General features: G+C 38.9%; 4 protein-coding genes across 6 annotated transcripts in view; 3 read left to right on the top strand and 1 right to left on the bottom strand.

Moving 5' to 3' along the window:
- The first annotated feature begins 131 nt into the window (after positions 1 to 131).
- Positions 132 to 2,922, top strand: rflnb (refilin B). Of its 2 annotated transcripts, XM_027280920.1 has the most exons (4): positions 139 to 223; positions 346 to 778; positions 1,164 to 1,261; positions 1,444 to 2,922. In XM_027280920.1, exons 2-4 carry the CDS (start codon positions 383 to 385, stop codon positions 1,760 to 1,762), a joined length of 813 nt encoding a protein of 270 aa, XP_027136721.1. In that variant the 5' UTR covers positions 139 to 223; positions 346 to 382; the 3' UTR covers positions 1,763 to 2,922. The 2 variants fall into 2 exon arrangements, with proteins under 2 accessions (XP_010734111.3, XP_027136721.1); XM_010735809.3 differs by having other exon boundaries at positions 132 to 778.
- Positions 2,923 to 5,095: 2,173 nt separating this feature from the next.
- dus4l (dihydrouridine synthase 4-like (S. cerevisiae)) lies at positions 5,096 to 7,707 on the top strand. The gene is made up of 6 exons (XM_010735807.3): positions 5,096 to 5,451; positions 6,110 to 6,231; positions 6,349 to 6,466; positions 6,723 to 6,845; positions 7,023 to 7,249; positions 7,356 to 7,707. The coding sequence occupies exons 1-6, from the start codon at positions 5,360 to 5,362 to the stop codon at positions 7,619 to 7,621; spliced, it is 948 nt and encodes a 315-aa protein (XP_010734109.2). The 5' UTR covers positions 5,096 to 5,359; the 3' UTR covers positions 7,622 to 7,707.
- A 1,566-nt stretch (positions 7,708 to 9,273) lies between these two features.
- Positions 9,274 to 13,206, top strand: bcap29 (B cell receptor associated protein 29). 2 transcript variants are annotated; one of them, XM_019272501.2, is made up of 8 exons: positions 9,274 to 9,358; positions 9,747 to 9,864; positions 9,969 to 10,069; positions 10,348 to 10,495; positions 10,609 to 10,744; positions 10,932 to 11,034; positions 11,211 to 11,311; positions 11,894 to 13,206. In XM_019272501.2, exons 2-8 carry the CDS (start codon positions 9,773 to 9,775, stop codon positions 11,927 to 11,929), a joined length of 717 nt encoding a protein of 238 aa, XP_019128046.1. In that variant the 5' UTR covers positions 9,274 to 9,358; positions 9,747 to 9,772; the 3' UTR covers positions 11,930 to 13,206. The 2 variants fall into 2 exon arrangements, with proteins under 2 accessions (XP_019128046.1, XP_019128044.1); XM_019272499.2 differs by having other exon boundaries at positions 9,286 to 9,420.
- LOC104922859 (solute carrier organic anion transporter family member 1C1) overlaps positions 12,116 to 24,898 on the bottom strand; it is a 31,218-nt gene continuing 18,435 nt past the window's right edge. Inside the window, exons 9-15 of the mRNA XM_010735806.3 lie at positions 24,689 to 24,853; positions 22,445 to 22,640; positions 21,551 to 21,716; positions 20,927 to 21,099; positions 17,952 to 18,016; positions 17,704 to 17,821; positions 12,116 to 15,947 (exon numbers count right to left, since the gene is read on the bottom strand). Coding sequence (XP_010734108.2) covers positions 15,710 to 15,947; positions 17,704 to 17,821; positions 17,952 to 18,016; positions 20,927 to 21,099; positions 21,551 to 21,716; positions 22,445 to 22,640; positions 24,689 to 24,853 — 1,121 coding nt within the window. The 3' untranslated portion in view covers positions 12,116 to 15,709. The remainder of the gene's footprint in view (positions 15,948 to 17,703; positions 17,822 to 17,951; positions 18,017 to 20,926; positions 21,100 to 21,550; positions 21,717 to 22,444; positions 22,641 to 24,688; positions 24,854 to 24,898) is intronic.

Below are 24,898 nucleotides of genomic sequence, written 5' to 3' on the forward strand. Positions count from 1 at the left end.
TTTAAAAACCAAGGTTCAGGTTTGAATGAGGGGCTGGAAAAGTTCCCATGACCAGCTCCCTTGCTGTTTATCCTTCATCCAATCAGGAGCCTGTAAATGCTTCAAAAGGCGTTTCCCTTTCTTGTGTTTGTGGATCTGAAGGCCCCTTTGAGGGAAAAGGAGGTTTGAAGACGAGCCGCGGGCAGTGGGACTCCCTCAGATAGTTTCTCTGCTCAGCACAGCGGTACACTAACTTTTTCAACTCTTAACACACGTTCACAGCAGAGCTGGGGTATACTTTGATATCTTTAAAAGGCAAACTAAAGGACATTTTATGCTTTTTTTCTTTATTTTTTTGGTGAGAAGCGGTTTTGAGGTCTGGGTCAGAGTTACCGCCTGGTTGATGATATTTCCAGCGGGCGGCCGTGCATCCTGTCCGGGAAGAGTTTTTGCAGTAACACCGTGGAGACTTTACATCAAAAACCAAAAACCTGAGGACTCTTTAAGGAACTTGCAAACTGGAAGTATTACACTCTTTGCGCAATCTGCGTTTTACTCGCCGGGAGTTTTGCAACTTTTTTTTTTTTTTAAACCAGAAATGGTTGGCAGATTAAACTTGCCAAATGTATGTGAAGGAGATCCACTGGATATGATGAGCTGCAGGGCTGAGAGAGGACTTGACAGCCCGGACTCTGGGTTGCCCCCGAGCCCGAGCCCCAGCGCCTGGCTGCTGCCTGTGTGTGCGGAGAAAGCCGGGGTCGTGAGCCCGGTGTCTGAAGACGAGGGAAGGGGCTCCCTGGTAGGTAACACTACATCCTGACTTTATGTTATTTAAGCATTATATGAACTCTGTTTTTGGAGAAAGGCGGACGACCACAAATTGCAGTTCTTATTTGAAATGCCAGTACATTCCATTACTTGCAATTTGATATCAAGACTTGGCATAGTACTAGGAATTTAGTATTCCACGCATGAAAGCCTGATGGTTGCAGAAGTAAATGTTACAGGGGAGTTTATCTTTGCATTGGAAGAGATGTTGCCACTGCACACAGGAAGTCGGCTCTGAAATTGCACACCATGCCCATTGTTTTGCTGACTCCATGTCAGACTTTTTATTTTATTTTTATTTTTTAAACGAACCAAATGTTTGTGAAAGTTCTTTGACAATTAGTTTTGCATTGCAGGTTCCAGTTTTACCCACAGCAGGATCTTTCCAGCAGCTACACCCATTGTCCTTTGGGGAAGGCATAGCGTTTGATCCATTACCGCCAAAGGAAATAAGGTTGGTTGGCTTTGAAGTGACCTGTTCTCTGCAGTATTAGACCTGCAGGAGTCGTGAGGAGGATATGCATTATGAAACAGCACACCGTGAGCACATTTCGTTTAAAAGTGTGTACATAAGCAAACAAGAGAACAGTGGACTTGCAATGGATAATCAACCCGCTCTCCCTCTCTCTTCCACAGATACACCTCATCCGTGCACTACGACTCGGACCGTCACTTCATCCAAAGCGTGTCCCTGCAGCCATGGGGCCAAGGCCTTGAACACTGCACGCAGACCATCATGGCTGTGCCCCAAAGTACCTGGCGCCACTACAAGACACAACTGGAGTTCCGGCCTCGCCATCGGCTGCAGCACTTCAAGAGCACCACCATCGTCTACCCCAAGAAAACCAGCGCCGTCTACACCACAGAGCTGAGCTACGACTGCCGCCGACTATCCCGACGTTTCCTCTCCAGTGTGGAGCTGGAGGCTGCTGGTCGCAGAGAGCTACCTCAGTGAGGGTGGGAGGGGGACTCAGGTGGCTGTGGGGGACACATAATGGTGGTTATCCCCACGGTCCCTATACTGTAGCACCCCCAAGGCTGGCTGCCATTGACCTGCTGTGTTGTCTTTTTATTCTTTTGTAGCCTTTTATCCATCCCCTTTCCAAGCTGTGGACAAGAAGCATCTGTGCTGCAATGTTACAGATATCAGAGAGACATGGATAAAATGTGTGAAATATCCATTCAGTCCATGTCTTGATATGTTTATATCGCTGCCATGTATCCTAATCAGGAATGGATATTTCATTTAAACGCTTCAATTTGCAGCGTGTTGGTTTCTAGAGGCATGCTCATATTTGATTTTAGCGGCTGTAGGACTGACTCATATGGACAGAGATGAGAAGACTCATTTGCCCTTAGCAAAGTCACCGTCTTCGTGTCGCACCAGATTGGTCGAGTGATTTTTAAACGACGAGGCCTGCCTCGGTTCAGAGACTTGGTGATCCTAGAAAAGAGTGCGTTTAGAACTGTATGTGTGACTAGTGTGTGAGGGGAAAGAAAGGCAATTAAATGTGGTGCTTGAGTTTGGATGCATGCTAAGAAATCACTAACTTATCCACAAGGGTTGTGGTGGAAATACTTAACACACGTTTTGTTTCTTCACAGGGTATTGTGTTTTTTTTTTCTGCACAACATTAGCACAAGCGACGCTCTTCTCCAGCCTTTTCCCTGGCCACTGTTTTATGGCTGCGGATCATCATGTATTATGTAAATGTTGGTAGATTTAAGGAAACTCGTGTAAGCTTAAACAAACTGATTAAGTAAGTAGTATAGATGAGTCATGAGTGCGTGTGTGTGGAGTTTACTGAGAAGTGGATAGTGTTTTTGATATCTCTCACTGGCCTACTAGTGAAAATAACAAGCTGCATTCCACTGCTATCACTTTCTTTGGCTTGACTTGGTTTGAAATTGTATTTATTCTGTTGGAAGTTTTAGGATCTGAGATTTTATCAGCTGATTAACGGGTCTCTCCGAAGTCACAGCTAATAATATTTTTACGATGCCCCTTTGTGCCTTATCGATGTATCTGTTGATGCTTCTTTTTGATATTAGTCCCTTATTCAGTGCCAGTTTGAAATAAAGTGTTCATTAGTTCAACGATTGTGTATTTTATAAGGAGGTTGTCCTTGTCCTTTTTTTCGCAGACTAGAGCTGCAATAATTAGTCGATTAATTAACCACTCAATTTATCGCTGATGGTTTTTAATAATCAAGTAGTTGCTTTGTTCAGATTTTCTGATTTCAGCTTCTCAAATGTGAATATTGTCTGTTTCTTTAGTGCTCTATGATAAAACTGAATGCATTTAGTTTGTGAACAAAACATGACATATATGATGTCACTGTGGGATTGAGGCAACAGTTTTCAACCACTCAATAAACTGAGAAAGTGATTACCAGATGAACAATAATGGAAATAATCCTTAGTGACGGCCCTACAGCAGACAGATTATTTATTTATTTATTGTTTTGGCCTAGAAAGTAACAAACTTTGACCACAGGAGTGGCTTGTATAGACTCTGTAAATGGGTGACAAAATGAGACATGATTTCCCTTCCTCACCCAAGAAAAAGGCACATAAATCCGCACCCGAAGGAGGAAGCTCTTGACATGGTTTTTAAATGTTTTTGATGCCATGAGTACCACAAATCAAATGCTATTGATGAGTGTACGTGCTATCAATCTTTATAGGTAGGAGAATAATATATACTTTGGGCGAGTTGTTCCTTTTAAATACTAGACTCGTGTTGCTTCAGTGCCCTCCTGTGGTCAGTGAGGGGAAGTATAATATTTCATGCTAGATCAGCATCAGGGTTGATTCTGTTGCCTCAGATCACTCTTATCATATATATATATATATATATAGAGATAGATATATATATATATATATATATATATATATACACACACACTCAGTGAAGACACTGGAAAATTTGAACTAACATGCATTACATATATATTACATACTGCAGCCCCAGTCTTAAGGAGATGTGTCTGAGTCTGTTCTATTAATTGGCTTTGGGCTGTAGCTGTGTCTGAGTCTGTTCTATTAATTGGCTTTGGGCTGTAGCTGTGCCTAAAGCTAATGTTTCCTGAGGATGTCTGTGCCAGAGGGCTTTCCTCAGAAGATGCTTGACCATTGGCAGTCCTGACCTGATGAGAGCTGAGTAACAGTAGGTACTGGGTTGCACCATCGTCTCAGTTGTACTCCAACTTTTTGTCTTTTTGCTTCACGTATCTCCTCTGGCCCATCACTTTGGTTTGTCTTTTTAATATTGCATTGATGAAGCTGCTTTTCCCATCCTGCGACGTATTGACATCAGCTTGATGTTTAAAGGTAAACTAACTTTGCTTTGAAGCTTTGGCTTCCTCTATTCACAAGTTCCCTCGGGTTTACTTGTATAGTTATCTGTAGGATAAATATCTAAAGATAAATGTGATTTGTTGCTCTAAATGTTAAAAAATAATATATATTTACTGTAAAATCAAACCAGCAAAAGCATGAGAATTGGACAATAGAAACTTTTGTTTGTATGTCTATGTCTGTATTAAGAAATTATTCAACAAGTTTCTCTTGCTGGTGAAAATAACTCAAGTACTCTCAGGACTAAAGTACAGTTGCTACTTTATACGTCTACCCCAGTACTATTTAACTATTTAATAACTTTTGTTACTTGGTACTGTGCAGATTTAGATTAATTACACAAAATCTAATCAACAAATTATTTTTGTCAGTCATGTCAGATTTGTTATTGGTTAAGATAAAGCTGTATTGGTCTTTTGGTAGATCTAACAAGCTACCCAGCAGTATATATAGTCAAAAATAAGCCCCACCTCTATCAGCAACATTAAAGTGGTGTAATAATTTATAAAATCATTTTATAATATATTTCTATATAAGTGTCCTGTAATTATTCTGATGAGGGCTACAGTATATTGCAAAAGGTGTGCTTTTATTTTGATGCCGTACTTTTACTTTTGCATGCAGGGCTTTTAGTTTTAACAAATTATTTTAACACTGGTGTCGTCTCTGCTTCTTTCACCGCTGCTATTTCACAAACTGAAAAAAACTGAAAAGAAATTTTCTTTTTCCCCACGGAACCTGAACGCATCACTGTATGAAGCATGACGTGAACGTGACGTAGAGCTGTAATGTGACTGCTTATTTACGGTTTCATTGTTTTTAAACAAAATAAATCACACGACTTTTCACACCATACACTAATCACATTGGTGAGTTGTTATTTATGATAAATAAAAATAATAAATACGTTAAAAATAAAGAAACACGCACGTTGCGTTGCATGACGTCACGGTTCAGAGGTCACACCTCTCCCCCCGCGTGTTGGGCTGAGGTGTCGCTGTTTAAATGTTGTTCTGGAGTAAACCGAGCTGTATTTGTGTGCCAGTGTGTGTTCGGACGGTAGATACACAGCCTTGTTTTCCTCTTTTTGAAGCAGTGACACAGATGTCAGACGGCAGAAGCTGAAACAAAGCGCTTTGTTGGATATTGAGCTCGTTAGCTCGCTGTGCTAGCCGGCTAATAGTTGTGGAGGATGAAGACTCCTGATGGAGACAGCAGCATCATGGACATGTTTGAGAAGGGCAAAGTCCTGAAAATATGCGCCCCGATGGTCCGATATTCAAAGTAAGAGGAGTCTGTTTGCTTTGTTGCTTTGTGGCTATTACTTTATTTAGTTTTACAGTACTGAACCTCGTGAAATTCAAAGGGGGGAAACACTTTAATATCACTTATTCTCATGGTTTAAATCCAGTTTCTGCTTTTCAAACATGTAAATATTATCACACATACACTAAATGGAACCATCTGCAAGAGACACTGAAATTAGACAAACTTGTAAACAAACAAACTTGTGTCTGTACACCGTTTTAAAGTTTTAATACATGGTATAGGAAATATACTGTACAGTGTTCTTGCTTTAACTGAACTGATTTAGTTTTAACTGATCTTGCTTTAACTGTTAACCGTTTGGGCTATTTATTGTATAATGTTTATGTTTGTTGTGATCAGGGCATTGCTGTAAAAGAGCTATTTGCTCAGTCAAGGTTTCCCCGAATAAAGAATGGAATAAATAAAAAATAAATAAATAAATACACAATTATATCCACCTATCATGTATAGAAAGCAACCGATTACATAAACCATTTGTTTGTTTTAGCTGATGTTAAATGTAGATATATAATGTGAAGCATGTGCCTTATATATGCCATGCACTGTAGGTACAGCCACCCTTTAAAGTGTTTACATTGCACACTGGTGTCTAACAGTGTTTTTTTCCTCATAGGCTTGCATTCAGGTCCTTGGTGAGGAAATACGACTGTGATATCTGCTTCACTCCGATGATCGTCGCCTCTGACTTCATGCGATCTGTCAAAGCCAGAGACAGTGAATTCACCACCAATGAGCGTGAGTAGCTACATTGCAATACGAGCTCCAGTGCACATCACATTTGTATATACTTGCCATATTACCATAATTTAGAGAAATAATGAGACTTCCTATGTTTTTCTGTTTCCTTCTTAGATGACCGGCCCCTGATCGTGCAGTTTGCTGCCCATGACGCCCAGACTCTGGCTGACGCAGCCTGCGTGGTAGCACCTTTCTCAGATGGAGTTGACCTCAACTGTGGCTGTCCCCAGAGGTGACAGTAGGCTCTAATGTATTTTGGCCTCCACTCACTTTTTTATTAGTGTGTGATTTCAGCATTTTGATTTTAAGGATCAGAAGCTCACTGTTTGTACAACTTGTTAATTTTTAACAATCATCTTTTTCCATTCTTATTATTTCAAACACCAATGAAGTGTGGTCTTGATGGTTAATCAGACAAGATGTATTAAACCCTCTGCCACCCGAACATGCACATGCTCATGATCAACTCTTTGTTGTTGTGTTTTCAGATGGGCTATGTCTGCCGGGTATGGTGCATGCCTCATTAACAAGCCTGAACTTGTAAAAGACATGGTCAGACATGTGAGAAACCAAGTGGACAACCCAAACTACACAGCATCTATCAAAATAAGGTAAAAGCTTATTGTAGATATCAGTTTCTGGTTATATTTGGGCAAATGAGTACCATGACATTGCAGTAAATACGTTTTCTGGTGATAATAATAATAATAATAATAACAACAACAACAACAACAACAATAATAATAATAATAATAACTAATAATGAAAGAAATTCATTTCCCCCACAGAATTCACAAGGACCTGAGGCAGACAGTGGATCTGTGCCAGAAGGCTGAATCAGCTGGAGTGTCATGGATAACCGTCCACGGCCGTACATCAGAAGAACGCCACCAGCCAGTTCATTATGACGCCATTAAGACAATCAAAGACAGCGTATCCGTCCCTGTCATCGCCAATGGAGACATAAAGTACCTCCGTGATGTGGAGTCCACTCACAAGCTTACAGGTGTTGATGGTAGGTTTGTTTTCACTAATTGCACTCTTAAATAATGACACCTATCAGCTTAGGACAGATGCATAAATGCTAATAATTTGTTTTTGTTTGGTGGATTTGTTTTTAGGAGTGATGGCTGCACGGGGGTTGCTTGCTAACCCTGCTATGTTTACTGGCTACGAGGATACTCCTTTGGAGTGTATATGGGACTGGGTGGACATCTCTTTAGAGCAGGGCACTCCATTCACCTGCTTCCACCACCATCTAATCTACATGCTGGAGAGGGTTAGCTCCCAGCCTGAAAGAAAAGTGTTCAATTCTCTATCCAGTACTTCAGCTGTAATAGACTACCTCCAAAACACATACGGGCCAGTGCATGATCTGGGAACATGAACATACTGAAATGTAACATATGTTATTGATTTTAACTTTTTTTATATCTTGTTTTATTTCAATGCCAAATAAATAAATAAAAACTTTAATTGAATGGCTGACGTCTGTCTTTTTTTATTCCTGTATTTTCTTCAGTCAAGCCTTCCCAATCATGTAGGCATTTAAACAGAATTGCTAGTTATAGTCAGTATAAGTAAGTTCATACTGAGGTTTGATGGTTTCCTTTTACTTCTCACTGAATATTTAACACATGCAGCATGAGACATACTACTGTAGCTGCAAATGCACAAAGATCACAAGAACTTTTAGCAGTGATGAGTTTTATCAGAGAGTTAGAAAATGTCATACATTGCAGAAGTCTTTAATTATTATTCATTAATATGAAGGGTATTGCAACAATATCTTTTGAATGAGTTTTTACGGTCAGAATAGAATAGAAAAAATACAAAAAACTACAATGTGACAAAATAAAAACAATTTCCTGAGCGTCTAGCTTTTCAGCAAGAAGTGTAATGTGCATTGTCTTGACAATGATTACTTGTTTATGTGTTAAGATTTTAACAGCAGAATGACAGAAAACACAGAGTCAAAGGAAACAACTTAATTTAATATAAATTTGTTTTTGCTACTAAAGAATGAGGCAGGAAGTGCTGCAATTTTACCTTCAAAATAAAGTAAATATTATTCTGGGCCTACCCCCTTATTCAATCATATTGGCAAGAATTTGCTAAAGAAATATGGACAATCTTTGGACTAGGAGTAAATTTTTCCTTTTTCACACTGTACCTGTGCAAAACAGGACAACTATCTTTATAAAGTGCTCTTGGCTGCGAGCAAGGCCATTACACGGAAATGGCTGCAGACAAATCTCCCATCCCATCTGGATCACAATTATCGATGAAATACAACAATGGAAAAGCTGACCTTCTCCTTAAGATTACAGGCTGAGCGATTATACAAAATACTGGGAAAGATGAACTTCATATTCTAAGGGATGAAAGTACATTCATACGTTCATTTTGCACTGATGCATGGCCTATGTCAACCTTGTCTACCTTTTTCATATTCTTTGGTCACTTGTTTGTTCTCTCTGTTTTTTTTAATTGTTAAAAAAAAAACAATGAAAACTTTAACAAAAAGAAAGTATAAAATATCAAATGAAGTCAAAATTTGTGTCCCGGAAGTAATGAGAAGGGATGTAGACAATGTCGTTAGAATGGATTAGAAACAGATTAACAGACAAAGACGAGTGTTAATGTTTGATAACAGAATATCAGTGAGAAACATTAAAATTGTGTTTTACATGAAGCAGCAACATCGTCATCGTCTTTGCAATATTTCTTACACTATGGTCACTTTACATTACAATACTCTTTTTATATATCGTGACACTTTTACCCTCAGTACTTGTCTGTTCTGAAGGTTGATTGTTTCTCGTGTTTATTGTGATATTTCTGTCTGTTTATTGTGTTGTTGTTGTTTTTTTGCCTTTTCTACTTTTTTGTAATTCTGTAGTGTATGCTACACTTTCCTCTGCTGCTGTAACAAGTACATTTCCCCGTGGTGGGATGAATAAAGTACATCTAACCTAATCCTAATCTAATCTAATCTAGAACATACTTTTATTTTGAACATCAGGACCGGAAGTTCTGTATTTCGCGCCAACTTCCTGGGACCAGCAGAGCAGGAAGAGACGCAGCAGGAAACAAACAAACTTTGCTGTGGCTGGCTTCACAGGTTAAAGTTGCTCTCTTGTTGTGCATTATTTTATTTTTTTTTATTTTTTTTGTGATTTGCTGGTAAGTTGTGTGTCTTTCCTTTTGACATGTGATGCGAACTTAGACACTGACCTTGTTACCGTGTAGAAATATTTAAGTGCTTAGCTTTGTTAGCTTGTGCACCAAGTTGCACTGACGCGTTGCGTTGTTGCGTGATGTTGAAATGATTAAAAACGTGAACGTCTGTTGTGGATGTGTGTCTCTAATGAGCGTAATTGTTGTCACACAGAGTTGATTTCAGCCATTACAAGTTATGATGTGAACTGTGAACAGGGTGGATAAGCAGCTGAACTCACCAGCTAAACTACTTTTATCTTTACAGCTGTTGTTGCTCTTGTTTCTTTCAGGTTATCTTCAGAGACCTTTGACAGAGATGACGCTGCAGTGGACTGCCGTGGCCTCCTTTCTCTATGCTGAAATAGTTATTCTCATCTTCCTCTGTTTGCCCTTCATCTCGGCCAGGAGGTTCGTGTGACCACAACATGGTCATGGGTTGTGATCGTACGCTTGTATAGTGAGTGAGTACGGTGACATGCTGTTACACATGTGTCTGTGTCGCGTGTTTGCAGATGGCAGAGTATTTTCCAGCTGAGGATCTGGAGCTGGATGGCGCAGTTCTGGAACAAAGTGTTTCTCACGATGATCATAATACTCATCGTTCTTTTCCTCGGTGAGTGAACGCATCAGGTTTGTCAGGTTATTTCTTGAAACCTTTGTCGAAACCGCAGGTAATAACTCAAAAGTTTTACTCACTGACAACTTGAGAAACGTCAGACTATGGACTCGTTGCATTGCAGGCATTTTGACATGTCAGAGAACGAGTCTTGCAAGTGAGAGCTGCATTCCACTTGTGACCTTCGAAGGATGCTGTAACAAAATCAGACCGTAAAACTGAAAGCTACATGGAGGATCGTAGAAATTGTTTCATTTGCTCTTTTTCTTTTTTAGATGCGGTGCGTGAGGTGAGGAAATATTCAGGTAAAGAAATTAGCGCAAATGCCAAGCTGCAACCGAACATGTTTGATCACCTGAACATGAAGCTTTTCAGAGCTCAGAGGAACCTCTACATCTCCGGCTTCGCTGTCTTCCTCTGGCTGTGAGTCTCACATTTGAACAGAAATCAACAGACTGATAATTAATGAAACAAATCTGTCAGTGGAACTTCTTTTTTTTTTCTCCAACTCCTGTTGTTTTATCGTCTTTTTGCAGGGTTATGAAGCGAGTGGTCACCTTGATTAACCAACTGGCATCAGTGTCAAACACTACAGCTGCCCTTCAGGCGCAGGCTGATGGTGCTAACCAGGCTGCAAAGAAATACATGGAGGACAATGAGCTGCTGAAACAGGTAGGCTCCAGTTTGATTGGGTAAAGGCTCAAAGACATCAGTGTTGCGAAATCTATATTGGACAGTCAAGGTAATAGATGCAGATTGTACTATTAGATCAAATGGATTTGTTTGTACGGATCGGATCGGATTTTAGTTATTGTATTGTTTGCTTTAAATTTAATCTCCACTGCTTCATTGATTTCAGACTCTGATGGAAGTGAAGGATGGTACGGCTACTGCAGAAGGCATAGCGCTGTTGAGGACAGAAGTGGAGAAACTCAAAGAAGAACTGAAGACCTCAGGAGAGGGTCAGTATCCATGTGCACATGCCCACTGGTGTTTTTACACATGCGTTGGTATTGTTTTTTATATTTTGACACCGGGAAAGTTTATATAAGAACTGTAGACTTTAAAGCTCATCACTTGTGGTGGCCCAAGACAACGAGAACACCCTGTGCTGATGTGTGCTCGTTTTCCTGTCCAGCCCTGGGGAAGTCCCAGACGGAGGCGGATGTAATAAAGAAGCAGATGGACGGTCTCGCCAGGGAGTACGACAGACTGTTGACAGAACACCAGGAGCTCCAGGTGATGAGTTAGAAGCACAGCAGGATAATGACTTGTTGGGTCATTTACTACCTAGATGTAACCATTTCAGAGTGACATTCAAACTAATCAACACCAGACAGGTTGGAGGCAGGTGGTTTGTCTTTTAAGAAGTTTTCATTTCATCATCAGCCCAAAGTCTATTGAAAAAAAGTTTTATTGTTGAGACTCAAAGGCTATTAGTGGACAGTACATCTAAAGAAAGATAAGATAAGATAATACTTTATTGATCCCACAACGGGGAAATTCACTTATTACAGCAGCGAAAAGTAGAAACCAAGGAGGGAAACACAGTGTACATATTTACAAAAAGTACTAGAGTATAATATAATGTGCAGTGAGTATAATATGCAGTTTTAAGAATGTGTAACATAAGCGTTACAGAAACAAAACAGAAACAGACATGTACAGGAGACTACAACATGATCAGGTGCAGGTATAAAAAAGATATAAATTGGATTACAGTAGATACATTGAATAGTTTCATTACTTCTTATGAAAAGTTTGTGTTATTACATAATTTAACATATCAACTGACACTGCCTGTATTTTTTTCCTTTTCAGAATCTTCGAGATAGTGGAAACAAAAAGGACGACTAGTTATCCTAAAATCCTTAAAAGGTTTGAAATGTTTACACCACGACTTAAACCATTCACGAGAAAACCACTGCAACACATGCTTCACCTCCGACACTATATGTCATAGCGCATATCACAAAACCAGGGCAGCGTTTGGCTGATATCAATAATGGTTTTAAGGCATGGACACCGATTTTTTTTTATTTATTTTTTTTTTTTTTATGACGGCATCAGACTATCTTAAATGGAATGTGTATTATTGGATTATTTCCTGTTTCTGCCTGGCACAGTGTGACTAAGCAGACTGTTTGTTTTTCATAACACACTCTATCAGGCAGATTAGGTAATTGGAGAGAATTAAGTCAGGTTTGATCACAGAGCACTTAATATGTTAAAGAAATATACGCCAAGGACGGTTGTTGTTTTATTTGTTATTAGCCAGGCGCGCAGTGTGGAGGGAGCGCAAATATTTGTCGTAAACTAGAGTTACCAGTGGTAAAACGGCTGTGAATGTATTTTGATACCAAGGGTTTGCTTCTTCATTCCCGGGTGTAGCAGGGACACCTGCCGCACCCACTTTGAGCTTGACAATAGTATGTAAATTCAGTTTGAGTTCCATGGCTGTGCAAATATAGTTTGCATATACTGTTGCACTTAGGCAAATCATCCTGACATGTTTTTGTTGTACCACAGCTGATGATATATGTTTGGTTTTTCTTTTAGTAGTGCTGGTGAATCATTGAAAGTTTCCACCATCCAGTGCTTTTGTTCTCTTGGTTTCCCTCATGTATTCCTTAGAATCTGACACCGTGTGTGTAGATATAAATAAAACTGATTCTGTAGTGATAGAAAATTGGATTCAACCACCCATGATCCTACATATGGTTTACAATAAAATAAGATTGAATCTAGGACCAAGATCAGAGTTATATATCTTGTGTATGTTTCTAAACCGCAGGAGGTCCAAATTGTTGTATATTTGCTGCACAGCATGTTTCAAGTGTTTATTTTGAGGTCAGTGCAAGATGTCATGTATGTGTCATGAAAGGGGCTGTATAGATTGTTATATATTTCCGTTATTCAGACAGAGCCTTGTCACTGTGAAAGAAGAGCAGAGACTATATTCACCAGATGCTTCAGTGTTCTCTATGTTTTACTTTTAATAACTATAGTTACTTTTGAAGTCATAAAATTACAGAAATGTCCCTTCACGTTGTGTACCCACATTTAAGTTGAAGAATGAAGTGCCTTTTTATTCAGATGGTGTACATTTTGTTGAATAAAGACACATTTCTTTATACTGTGCCTTGTTTGGAATAATTGAATAAAAAAACACCAACACAGTAATTGATTGGATATTAAAAGTTTTATTTTCATATAACATTTAAGATATTCTTTGAAATTTTACAAAAATAATCCAAGAAAATTATTTACATTCTGATTTCTTTAATGCAAGTAAATGCCTTACATTGCTGAGATAATGAATTCCTTCCTCTATACGGCTTTGCTTTTCCTCTGAGTCTGTACTTTTATCTGTGCCTGAAACTCAACCTGAATTCAAAAGACAATACAGTCAACACCTAACTGCAGGTTGCCAACATGGTTCATAATCCATTTGGGCAATAAAGCCTTAAAAAATGATAATACACTATACATTTTAAAATAATTATCTTAGATCTTAGATACAGTAGCTCAGAAGTCGATTTATTTTACTTTGAGGAGTTAGTTTTGACAGATTTCGAACAAATGGAATGAAGCTGTATGCGAGAATAAAATCCTTAGGAAAAACCTGAGAATAGACCATGATGTTTCATTGATTTGTGGGTTTTGGCACAGGAGTTCATGCATGTGCTAAAATACACACACACACACAAAAAAAACAAACTCCAACATAACCTAAAAACAGGCTGACCAATGACACATATTGTATAGCAATGGCTGGAGATCTGGAAACAAAAGCGCTTATACACATCAGTAACATAAATGCACATTTCCTGTGCTACTTAACACACAGTGCAACAGCACAAACTCGGCCTCTTCCAAGGCACAACACATGGCCACCACAAGAGCAAGCATTCACCTCAGTCATCCGCCTCAAATAAAAGGTTTACCAGAGCCTGCTGCAGCAAATTTAGTCTGTTCCTAATTATCAGTGTCATGACGTGATGTTTAGTGTGCTGTATAATCTTGATAATGCAACTAATAGTAGATCTATGAGTTTAGAGGTGCTGGCTTAAAGTATAAAAACATGGTCCTGCATCCTTGTGGAAATCAGAGCAGCCTCCACTAGACAAACAGGTAGGCAGATCCCACTGAAATAAAATTTCCATTTTAATATGTATGAAAACCAAAAGAACAAGTTCACATCCAAAAAGCACACAACACAAACTGCAATGCAGTCAATCCTGGACTAAAAGTAGAACACAAACTTTTTCAGAAATGAATTTTTCTAAAGTCTCTTAAGTGAGACATACATTCAGTCTGAAATTTAAAAGTCAAACGAAATACTATTCAGATATCTGTTCAAAAATGTTACAAAATTGCTCTCCATCAGTAAGACAGGTGACCTGTGATTTAGAGGTAACTGTTGAGTGAATGAGGCACATAAGTCGAATCAACAACCGCCAAGCCCTCTAAAAGTTACTGGAATACATGTTCAAACACATATTTCCACAACAGCCTGTTTTTCTTTCCTATTTAAAAATCTTAAAAATAACTCACTTCCTGTCTCTTTGAAGGCCTGTTTTCCCCTAATCTTTATTTATTTGTTTTTTTTTATTATTATTATTATTTAGTGCCTCTGGTGTATAAGGCCACTTCTCCTCTTCTGTTCAGGAACAGTGATGTCAGGAAGAAAAACTTCATTTGAAGGAAAAAAAAAATCCACAGAGGCAGCGCTATAAATGCTGGTTTTTCAGAATTATATTATGTTTTCTTTTTAGTCTGTACAAGTCACATTTCCCATCTAATCTCTTGTGCCATCATTTAAAAAAAAAGGAAAATAGTTGTATTTTTCTTCGTAAGGAAAAAAACAAAACAAAAAATAACAGCATGTACATTCAAGAAATACTTCAGTTATATCAATTTTGTCAAATTCAAAAAGCCTTCACAGGTCCAGTAGTACAAATATAGAATTTATGCTTTATATGAGATGATTGGATACAACATGTGATTCCCTGCAAATCTCATTTGTGTGTGTATGTGTACAGTATCACTCATACAGTGTATATGTATGTGTGTGTATGTGTATGTATGAGATCTATGAGGATGAGAATCAGCACCTCCAAGTCTGAGGCCATGATGCTCTGCCCGGAGAATGGTGATAAGTTGCTCCCCAAGCGAAGGAGTTTAAGTATCTTGAGGTGTTATTTATGAAAGGTGGGAAAATGGAGTGTGAGATCAACAGGTGGATTACAGCGACAGCAGTCATACAGACATTGTAGCCGCTGCTCCTTCGTGTTGAAAGATGCCAGCTCAGGTGGTTCAGGTGGAGCAGATTGCCTCCTAGGGGGCCTTTCTTTGGAGGTGTTCAGGGAATGTTCAACTTGCAGGAGACCCCGGGGCAGACCCAGAACCCGCTAAGGAGACGATATGGCCCATCTGGCTGGCCCCCCCCCCAGGAGTAGCTGGAATACATTGCTTGGGAGAGGGATGTCTAGAACAACCCTGCTAAAGTTGCTGCCACCGTGACCCAACCCCAGGTTAGCAGAAGGAAAATGAATGGATAGATGGATGTGTGTACATGTGTGTGTGCGTGCGTGTGTGTGAAAGAGACAAGGATGGTCAGTTCTGCCGGATCTGTCACAGCCGCGTCTCCCTGTCTGTGCTGTTGTCCGAGGTTTGTTGTGATTGGTCAGAATTACAAATCACAAACTCTTCCTTCCTGAGCGCCTCCAGCTCTGTCGCACCGTTTGCCAAAGCTCCATGGGTGCCGTTTCTTTCCTCCTTCTTCAGCTGTCGACTGAGCAGAATGAAGCCCGGGATGCAAATAATGAACGAGATAGTCCGCAGGCTCAGAGTCAGACCCAGGTATGCTATCCTGAGAAGTTAAGATGTAAATAATGTGAGAATTCTGATAAAAGTTGGATTTCTTTTGACAATAAAAAATGAAAAATGAAAATAAAGACACCGTTTGAAGTGGTTTTAAAAGTCTGATATTCTGGGTGGTAACTACATCTCCTGTATTTGGAACCTTTGGGAAAAGTGTGATGTTGCGATGAAGTCAGTTGTGAACAGCAGAACATTGAGATAATGGATTACATTAAAAGTTTGTTATAACAAGGTGTTTTTGATATTACAACAGCAAATGTTCACATTATGACATACAAACTTATCGCACTATAAGAAAGAAAACAAAAACAGCATTTCATGCTATAATGTGATGACCTATATTGTTATAACGTGTAATTATAACAATTTATTACACAGTTTTTCTGACTAGTCTATTCTAATTTGGCAGTTATGCCATTCTACGGTCTGTTATTCAGAAATAACAACATAAGTGCTATGAATGCAGTTCTGAATAAATCTTTTATAAGCAGCCATATAATAAGCGGGATAGTGAACGGCAAGCCAGTCATTGTTGGACAATAAACTGACACACTGACATGATGCTATCATGTTATGTAATGTTGTAAATAATAATTATAAATACTATACTCTCATAACAAGAAAAGTTTATTTAAATAACGAATTAAGTTTTAATGAGAAGATATCTTGTTATAACAAGAAATAACTAATCTGTTTTTCTGGCATGGTAGCAACTGGATTCCACTGCTGTCGACTACAGTACAATGTGACCCAGTCTTTTATTTATTCACTTTTTAGTCTATATGCTTACTATATATACTGGCATCATTAGTATGCTGTTTTATTTATTAGCGGTTCCAGTTTGCATGTACACATGGATTTATAAGGAGCGTCTTATCTATGTCTTATCTATGATTTGATTGATGGACGTTTACTTACAATGAATATCAAGTACAATGATAAATGATGAATGTAATTTACATCTAAATTATGAGGAGGCGTATGAATTTTAATGAAATAGCTGCAATCTGGTGATAAGTTTAAAAATACATAAACCTCTTTGAGCTGTGCCACAGTCGCTGGAGATAAGCAGCCGCACCAGCAGGCCAAATCACTATAATTTCCATTCCTGTTGTTTTAATCACTGCTATGCACCTGTCGCTTTCAACTCACTCAGTATCTTTGTCTCACATCTCTCCCCCAGGGCGTCACTGTCTCACAGTTTGAAAACCTCTGCAGTATAGTAACGCTAACACTTAGGGGTGTTTAACTTTGAAGCTAAATTACTGTTGCAAAAAGACAAAAGAAGAAGTCAGGGAATCTGTACTTTACTATAAAGTTCTTAAAGCATCATGACTGCAATATGTTTTATGTCAAAGGGAACTGCAGTAATCATGACAATAAATGATTAAAGCTACTCAAACCATATGACAAACATACACAGATGTAACCTAATGCCAGCTTTGCAGCAAGGCAGATTTTGTTATTTTAAAGTTAGCTCTTAAAACATGTGCTAATGATTATGGTAATATTTTGTAATATATTAGTTAGAACATAATAGAAGTGTGAAATATTTAGCAATCTCAAGTGAATAAAGTTTTTTTTTTTTTTTTTTTGTAAAAATCTGTTTCAAATTTCATGTTGCACAAAATCTTGGCATTGCAACATAAAATATAAAAATTCTGAGAATGGAGTAGACCACTTTTATGAATACTGAAAAAGAGAAAGCCGCTGTGAACTGTCATGTGCCTGAATGTGAGTGCTACCTGTAGGCAGTGGTGTTGTAGATTCTACAGGCTCCGATGCCTCCACACCTCTTCTGACCCCATTTTAGACATGTAGTGTCAATGATTGCTCCAAAGTAGATAGGTGCTGGGATCCCCGCTGCAGAACCAAAAACACATTTTCACAACCACATCCCACAGAACTAGTACAAGTGGCAGGACAGTTTGCATCTTGTCCCTGAGCGTTCGAACAGGCTCAATAAAGGATATGTGTTTCGAAGGAGACTTACCAAGGGTGCGTGTTGCCAGAGCATGGAAACCCAAGGCCAAAGATTTCAGCTGTGGTTTGATGCACCTGCATGAAGAACAAAAACATTTTTTCATTAAATATCATGAGAAACTAGTTAGAAAATGTCAATGGCTCCAAACAAAAAACATTCAAGGTCATTTAATTCAAGATCTATCCTATAATAATTACTTAGATTAATCTTTAACTTGTTTTGATGTTTATTTGCCAAATGAACTGCACTCAGAACACAAATGCAGGCAGACTAAGAGAGAGCCTGTAACCATAACTGTACAAAATCATATCAAAAGATCAAAATACCTTTTTCATGGCAGATATTTTAGAGTAAAATCACGGGTGTAAATAAAAACATGACTGCATTCAAAACTCGAAAATCTACACTGTTGCCCATGAAGTTGGTATACAATATTTTTTTTACCTCTTCTCATGAAATGATTGTGACTATGTGATTTATTCTTGATGGATAAAGTGTATCTTCTCAGAACGTTATTGATCAATCTCTTCCAAACGTATCAGCGTGAAAATTGAACCACAATTGACCTGATGTGTTTAAATAGGAATAAAAAGAGGAATGTGTCCAAGTTAATGGGCAAAAATAGGAATAAAAAGAGGAATGTGTCCAAGTTAATGGGCAACAGTATGAAAGGAATGCAGCCATCATTAGTGTTAATAATTCCATCTGTGCTGGGTTTTATAATAATAATAATAATAGTAATAAAAATACATTTGTTTAGAAAAGCATTACACAGAATTCATAGAACAATATACACAATACTATTATGTTCATAATTAAAATGACCACAGTTATATGGTGACATCCCTAGTAGTAATCTTAGTAGTAAACCAGTGTACACACATAATGTCAACAATGCATTTTCCCTGATATAAAAAATGACTTCAAACATCACGAGGTAAGAATACATTCAACATGTTAAATTCAACTTACGGACACATGCAACATGTTTTTTTGTAGAAAACTTTTAGAACTTACATCTCTGGAAATCAATGGGGGAAGGGAATAAAGAAACCACTATATGACATTAAAATAGACCGTACAATAAGACAAAGAGACACAGCCAGTCAACTAATTTCCTTCAAGTGAGGCCCGTGAATTTCACCAGGATCAGCTGATAGGGCTTAAGGAGATCTTGTATGTGTGTTTGTGTGTGCATGTGTCATGTGTAATGTCTTCAACATTCTCTCAATCAAACCCTTTTTTATTTATAAAATACACACCAGTACAGTACAGTACTGAGCAGAGCATAAGAAAAGCAGGTTATGGTATTGATCTATCTATCCATTGGTAAAAGGTATCTGTGTGTTAAGTGGAGTGACCGCCAGCAGAGGGCGACGTGGTGCAGAAGAATATATCGAATGCACAATTCCAGATTTTGGGTTAGGCCACATGTATATATTGTATGTTTGTACCTATGGCAAAATCCTCAAGTGTTTTTATTTTATGTTTTTAAACAGCTTGTTATCCACCTGCCTGTCAAAAACAAAACAGCAGTATTCATATATTACAGACCCTCTGTACACCCCACTTACAGACTCTAGTCCACTAACTGTTCATCTGTCATGAAACCTTAAATTCAAGGTGTCACGACATGTATCTGCAGCTAAATGAGCGAATAAGCCAGAAAGAGCTGCTCCAAACTGCGAGTTACCTGGATTAATAGATTTCTATTTACTGACAGTTCTGTTCGAGAGGGTTCCTTTTAAGAAATGAATGTCATTGATGCATAACAAAATAATATCATTTAATTAGAGACACAGAACAACCAGTCTGTGGTCAGTAAGCCAAAAGGTTCTTCCATTACGTTTGTTGATTATCCATTGAATACCTACATACAGTGAATCACACATACTGTGCAAAAGGCTGCATTCCAGTCCTTTCATTTGAGCCTTTACCAATGAAATTACAGGAGATCAACCAATGTTCTTTACAATCCCCTTGAGAAATATGAGTGGGAGAGACACAGCACTGATTGTCACGACCCATTTCTTCTGTATCAGAAGAGCCCGTTGTGATAGTTAATTAATAAAGGATGAGTTCACTGTATTGTCATCCGTGCACAACACACGACGTCACTGATTCTGTGAAGTGAACATAAAGAAGCGTTCTGCGGCAGCTTAGACAAGCTGCACTGAATTCTAGTTGTTTGTTGATCTCAACAGGATGCACTTTGTTTGGAAAAATTGAAAATAAGATCAGCAAGTCAACAAGAGTTTTCACTTTGCAGTTGGTATGTGTGTTAGATAAGAAATGATTCCCAAATGGCTCTGTCTTCCTATCCAGTACAATCATATCAAGAGATTTAAACCTCAACAAAATCATATGATCAGAAGCAGGCTATTTTTAAACAGTTTGACACGCAGACACAAAGACATGCAAAAAGATGAAGCCATAGACAAAAACAATAAGTCAGAGTGCTTTGATCCCTAAGGAAGTGAAATAAAAACTTCCAAGCTTCCCATTGTTCCTGGAAATAAGCGGTTCAGGCAGACGTAATGTCTGCAAAAATGTATTAGAAGTCAATAAATGCTATCCTGAGAAGTAGAGATGTTTCAAAGTGACTGAATCAAAGTAGCAAATTATATATATATGGACCCCAGCAGTTCCAGTTGTTTCTATCACTGAATCTGATCATGTCACTAAAGAATTTCATAATAACTGCAAACACTGCTGGAAATCTGTGTTATATTAACTTGAATTCATGCTAGCAACATTTGTAGGCTGTAAAAGAGCTTCTGAAAGTAGCACCAACTAACACAAATCATCTATGTCCATAAGTTTCATAATTATTTTATATGATGAGCGAGAAAAACAGATGCAGTACAGACAAAAAGTGAGATAATGGTGACGACATTAAGCTGACCTTTTTTTAGCAGTATGAGCAACGGTCATTTAGTTAAAGTTCCTTTTTTTCATTAGGCTTTTTTAATTTAATATCTGACCTGATGAGAATCATGTAGCCTGGTGTCCCACCAAGAGAGATGATAAAGGAAGTGATGACAGAAAGAGCCAGGAAGTACGGGAACATCCTGTCACAGTCGTCCGTGTGAAGGCACTGACCTGTACTGGCCGTAAAGTTACCAGTCACACCGACACAGCTACAGTTTGAGAAGACCTGGGGAGACACGGGAACATGTATAGCAGGGCGTAGACACATATAAACACAGGGATACATTATACTCATACACAGGTCTCAAAAGACTCAGCAGTACAGCAGCAAATTTGAGCAGAGGGTCAAATCCGACACAATAAAAGTCTCTGATTGGAGCTGTTACTATGACGTCAGGGTTGTCATCATTTTAGTTTAAATACAGTTGGAACAGCAAGGAAAGAAAAAGGTTTGGCTATTTTCATTATTTGTAAATCATGGTGATCCTAGATTCATCTTTAATTGAAACCTAAAAATAAAAAATTACTTTGCATCTACGGTCTAATGTGCTACTAATCTACTGTTGAGGGTCCTTGACGTGAAACAGTTTGAGACCTACAGCTTGCACACTGCTTTTCCATGTGTCATTTTTGTTTAGTTTGAGTACTTACATTTGGTACTAGAACTGACAACTTACTGTGTTTTTTCCTGAGCCAGTAGACCTGCTGCAGCCAGCAAGACAGGGAGAAACATATGTGATGCCGTTGTCTCCACAGACTGGGTCCCATTCACTCGCTGAACAAAAACAATCTGAGTTGCAGGCTGTGAACACTGAGTGTTTATCATAAGATATCATATCCACACTGGAAGGATGAGAAAGCACAAATGAGAGGCCATTATATAATTTCTTATAGTACTCTTTACATAATTGCACCTTAAAATGCTTAGCATACTCTAATGCTCTTTGCTCTCTGCTTTCTAAATGTCACTTATAAAACTTGTTGATGTAGGCGATTATTACATGTTATTGTTTCCTTTAGACGTGGGTGGTGTCATGGTGGGGTGAGGGCATGATGGTAAATACAGAGTTAATGAGCATTAGGAAATGGAACATTTCATCTACCACATGCAGTGCTGGGTTTTGATTGTGTGTGTCAGCTCCAGCACATTCACTGTAGGCTAATTAGCACATTGCACCCATCTGGCTCCTTTTCATGTGTTTTGTCAGCAGTGAAACTTCAGTTGTTTCTGCTGTTGATGCTCAGCTTTAAGACTCAGCGGTGCTCTGGGCACACACAGGGGATGTTTTTTTGCTGTTGTTGCTCTGTTACGTTATTTCTGGCTAGGTTTAAGTTTGTGATTACCTACTGGTTGCCTCAGTGATAAACAGGCGTCTGCATGTTCCTGCTTGTTCTGTTAGCAGTTCTCATGCTTCTGCCTAGATACTGGTCCATGCTCTGACTCTTTGTAACTATAACAATAATAAAAAGTTGCATTTTTCTTGTTGCTTCAAACCAGATGTACGTGAATGTGCCAGTTCCAATTTGACAACAGTAACCCCCGACACAGCACAAGATTATTTAGGACTCACCTGTCGTATGAAAGTGTCACCCCGGCTACCTTGGCATTCTCGCAGCTCATTGCAAAGAAGAACAGTGACAGGACATAACCGATCAGCGATGTGCCAAAGGCAAACCTGGCTGCTCCCATGATGTTCAGCTTCAGCCTCTTCATCAGTACACCTCCAGAAAACATCCCCAATGCCACTGCAGGGATATTGATCACACCTTAAGATTAAGAGAAAAAGAAAACACGTTAATATAAATTAGACACTGCTTCAAATGATAAATCTGTGTTTGAACAAAGACAATTTAATATTGTATCAAAGCTTTCTGACAATTGCTAATGCAGCATGCAAGTAAACTACTGAGCCACTTTCAGAGGAAGAATTCTGAGTTCCCTTGATCAAAAGGGGGCTCTACTGCTTTTTATTATTTTAGTCTCTTCTCCCATACCTTCACTGAACATCAATGTGAAGACAAGGTCTTTTATCTACATCCATGTCATTAGCGCTGGTCACTAATAATGCATTCTCTTTCATATGCAGCCAGTCTGGTCTGTTCAGGCACCTCCCTTGATGAGACCACATGTACATAGATACTTTCATCTTGTTCATGTTATCAACTTCATTAGATATTTCATTTCATGTGCAAAAGCACTTTTCATATTCACAAAGCTCCCATCTCTGCAGCTGTGGCTGTTAGTAGGCTGAATTAGAACATAACCAGCGCAGTTCAACTTACAATTTCTCCTCTCTAAAGGGCTTTTTCTGCTTCATTCACAGCACTTCTCTTTTTACATGTTACAGCTTTATTCCAAAATGGATTAAATATTTTTTTTGCAAAATTCTACACATAATACCCCATAATGACAACTTAAAAAAAGGTCTGTTTGAGATTTTTGGAAAAATGTATTAAAAATAAAAAATGAAGAAATCACTTACACGTACATATGTATTCACAGCCTTTGTGATCAAGCTCAAAATTGTTTCCACTAACCATCCTTGAGATGTTTCTACATCCACCTGTGATAAATTCAGTTGATTGGACATGATATGGAAAGGCACACACCTGTCTATATAAGGTCCCACAGTTATCAGTGCATGTCAGACCACAAAACAAGCATGAAGTCAAAGGAACTGTCTCTGGGCACAGATCTGGGCATGGGTACAGAAGAATTTCTGCTGCTTAAAGGTCCCAATGAGCACAGTGGCCTCTATCATCCGTAAATGGAAGAAGTTTGAAACCACCAGGACTCCTTCCTAGAGCTGGCTATCCCGCTAAACTGAGTAATCGGGGGAGAAGGGCTTGGTCACCTGACCAATAACCCGATGGTCACTCTGACAGAGCTCCATGTTTCCTCTGCGGAGAGAGGAGAACTTTCCAGAAGGACGACCATTGCAGGCGGTAGCCACTCCTTAGTAAAACAAGATTCTCTGGTCTGATGAGACAAAGATCAAACTCTTTGGAGTGAATGCAAAGTGTTATGTTTGGAGAAAACCAGGCACTGCTCATCACCTGGCCAATACCATCCCTACAGTAAAGCATGGTGGTGGCGGCATCATGCTGTGGGGATTTTTTTTCAGGGGCAGGAACTGGGCGACTAGTCAGGATTGAGGGAAAGATAAATGCAGCAATGTACAGAAACATCCTGGAAGAAAATCTGCTCCAGAGCGCTCTTGACTTCAGTCTGAGGCGACGGTTCATCTTTCAACAGTACAACGACCCTAAGCACACAGCCAAGATATCGAAGGGTGGCTTCAGGACAACAACTGTGAATGTCCTAGAGTGGCACAGCCAGAGCCCAGACTTTGAATATCTCTGCAGGGACCTGAAAATGGCTGTGCACCGACGCTTCCCATCCAACCTGATGGAGCTCGAGAGGTTCTGTAAAGAGGAATGGGCGAAACCAGCCAAAGATAGGTGTGCCAAGCTTATGGCTTCATATTCCAAAAGACTTGAGGCTGTAATTGCTACCAAAGGTGCCACAAAGTACTGAGCAAAGGCTGTGAATACTTATTATATTTTCATTCTTTATTTCTAAACAAACATTTAAAAAAAACTTCATGTTGTCATTATGGGGTACTGTGTGTAGAATTTTGAGAAAAAAAATGAATTCATTTTGGAATAAGGCTATAACATAACGAAATGTGGAAAAGGTGAAGCGCTGTGAATACTTTCTGTATGGACTGTATGTGACACTAGAATTTTAAGTATTGCCTGGGTCTGTTACACAAATAATTTATGTGACTGTATTTATGGCTCATATACCATACCCATCAGAAAGTTGGCCTTTGAGGCAGACTGCCTGAAGTGCTGCTCAATGTACTTCGGCTTGTAGGTGACCATGCCAATGAGGGAGTTCAGCTGGATGATTGTCACACACAGGTAGATCAAATACACCGGGTGTCCCAGCAGAGTTCTCAGGGTCGGAATAAAGTCTGTAGAAGGATATGAGTTGAAACATCTAAATAGTGTAATAGTTA

Source organism: Larimichthys crocea, chromosome VII (assembly GCF_000972845.2).
Source record: "Larimichthys crocea isolate SSNF chromosome VII, L_crocea_2.0, whole genome shotgun sequence".
Classification (NCBI taxonomy): Eukaryota; Metazoa; Chordata; class Actinopteri; family Sciaenidae; genus Larimichthys; species Larimichthys crocea.

Coding starts and splice junctions, on each gene's coding strand:
- rflnb (XM_010735809.3), top strand. CDS start 314: ATGCTTTTTTTCTTTATTTTTTTGGTGAGAAGCGGTTTTGAGGTCTGG. Junction 779..1,163: donor ACGAGGGAAGGGGCTCCCTG/GTAGGTAACACT, acceptor TTTGCATTGCAG/GTTCCAGTTTTACCCACAGC. Junction 1,262..1,443: donor TTACCGCCAAAGGAAATAAG/GTTGGTTGGCTT, acceptor TCTCTTCCACAG/ATACACCTCATCCGTGCACT.
- dus4l (XM_010735807.3), top strand. CDS start 5,360: ATGAAGACTCCTGATGGAGACAGCAGCATCATGGACATGTTTGAGAAG. Junction 5,452..6,109: donor CCGATGGTCCGATATTCAAA/GTAAGAGGAGTC, acceptor TTTTCCTCATAG/GCTTGCATTCAGGTCCTTGG. Junction 6,232..6,348: donor TGAATTCACCACCAATGAGC/GTGAGTAGCTAC, acceptor TTTCCTTCTTAG/ATGACCGGCCCCTGATCGTG.
- bcap29 (XM_019272501.2), top strand. CDS start 9,773: ATGACGCTGCAGTGGACTGCCGTGGCCTCCTTTCTCTATGCTGAAATA. Junction 10,496..10,608: donor TTCGCTGTCTTCCTCTGGCT/GTGAGTCTCACA, acceptor GTCTTTTTGCAG/GGTTATGAAGCGAGTGGTCA. Junction 10,745..10,931: donor ACAATGAGCTGCTGAAACAG/GTAGGCTCCAGT, acceptor CATTGATTTCAG/ACTCTGATGGAAGTGAAGGA.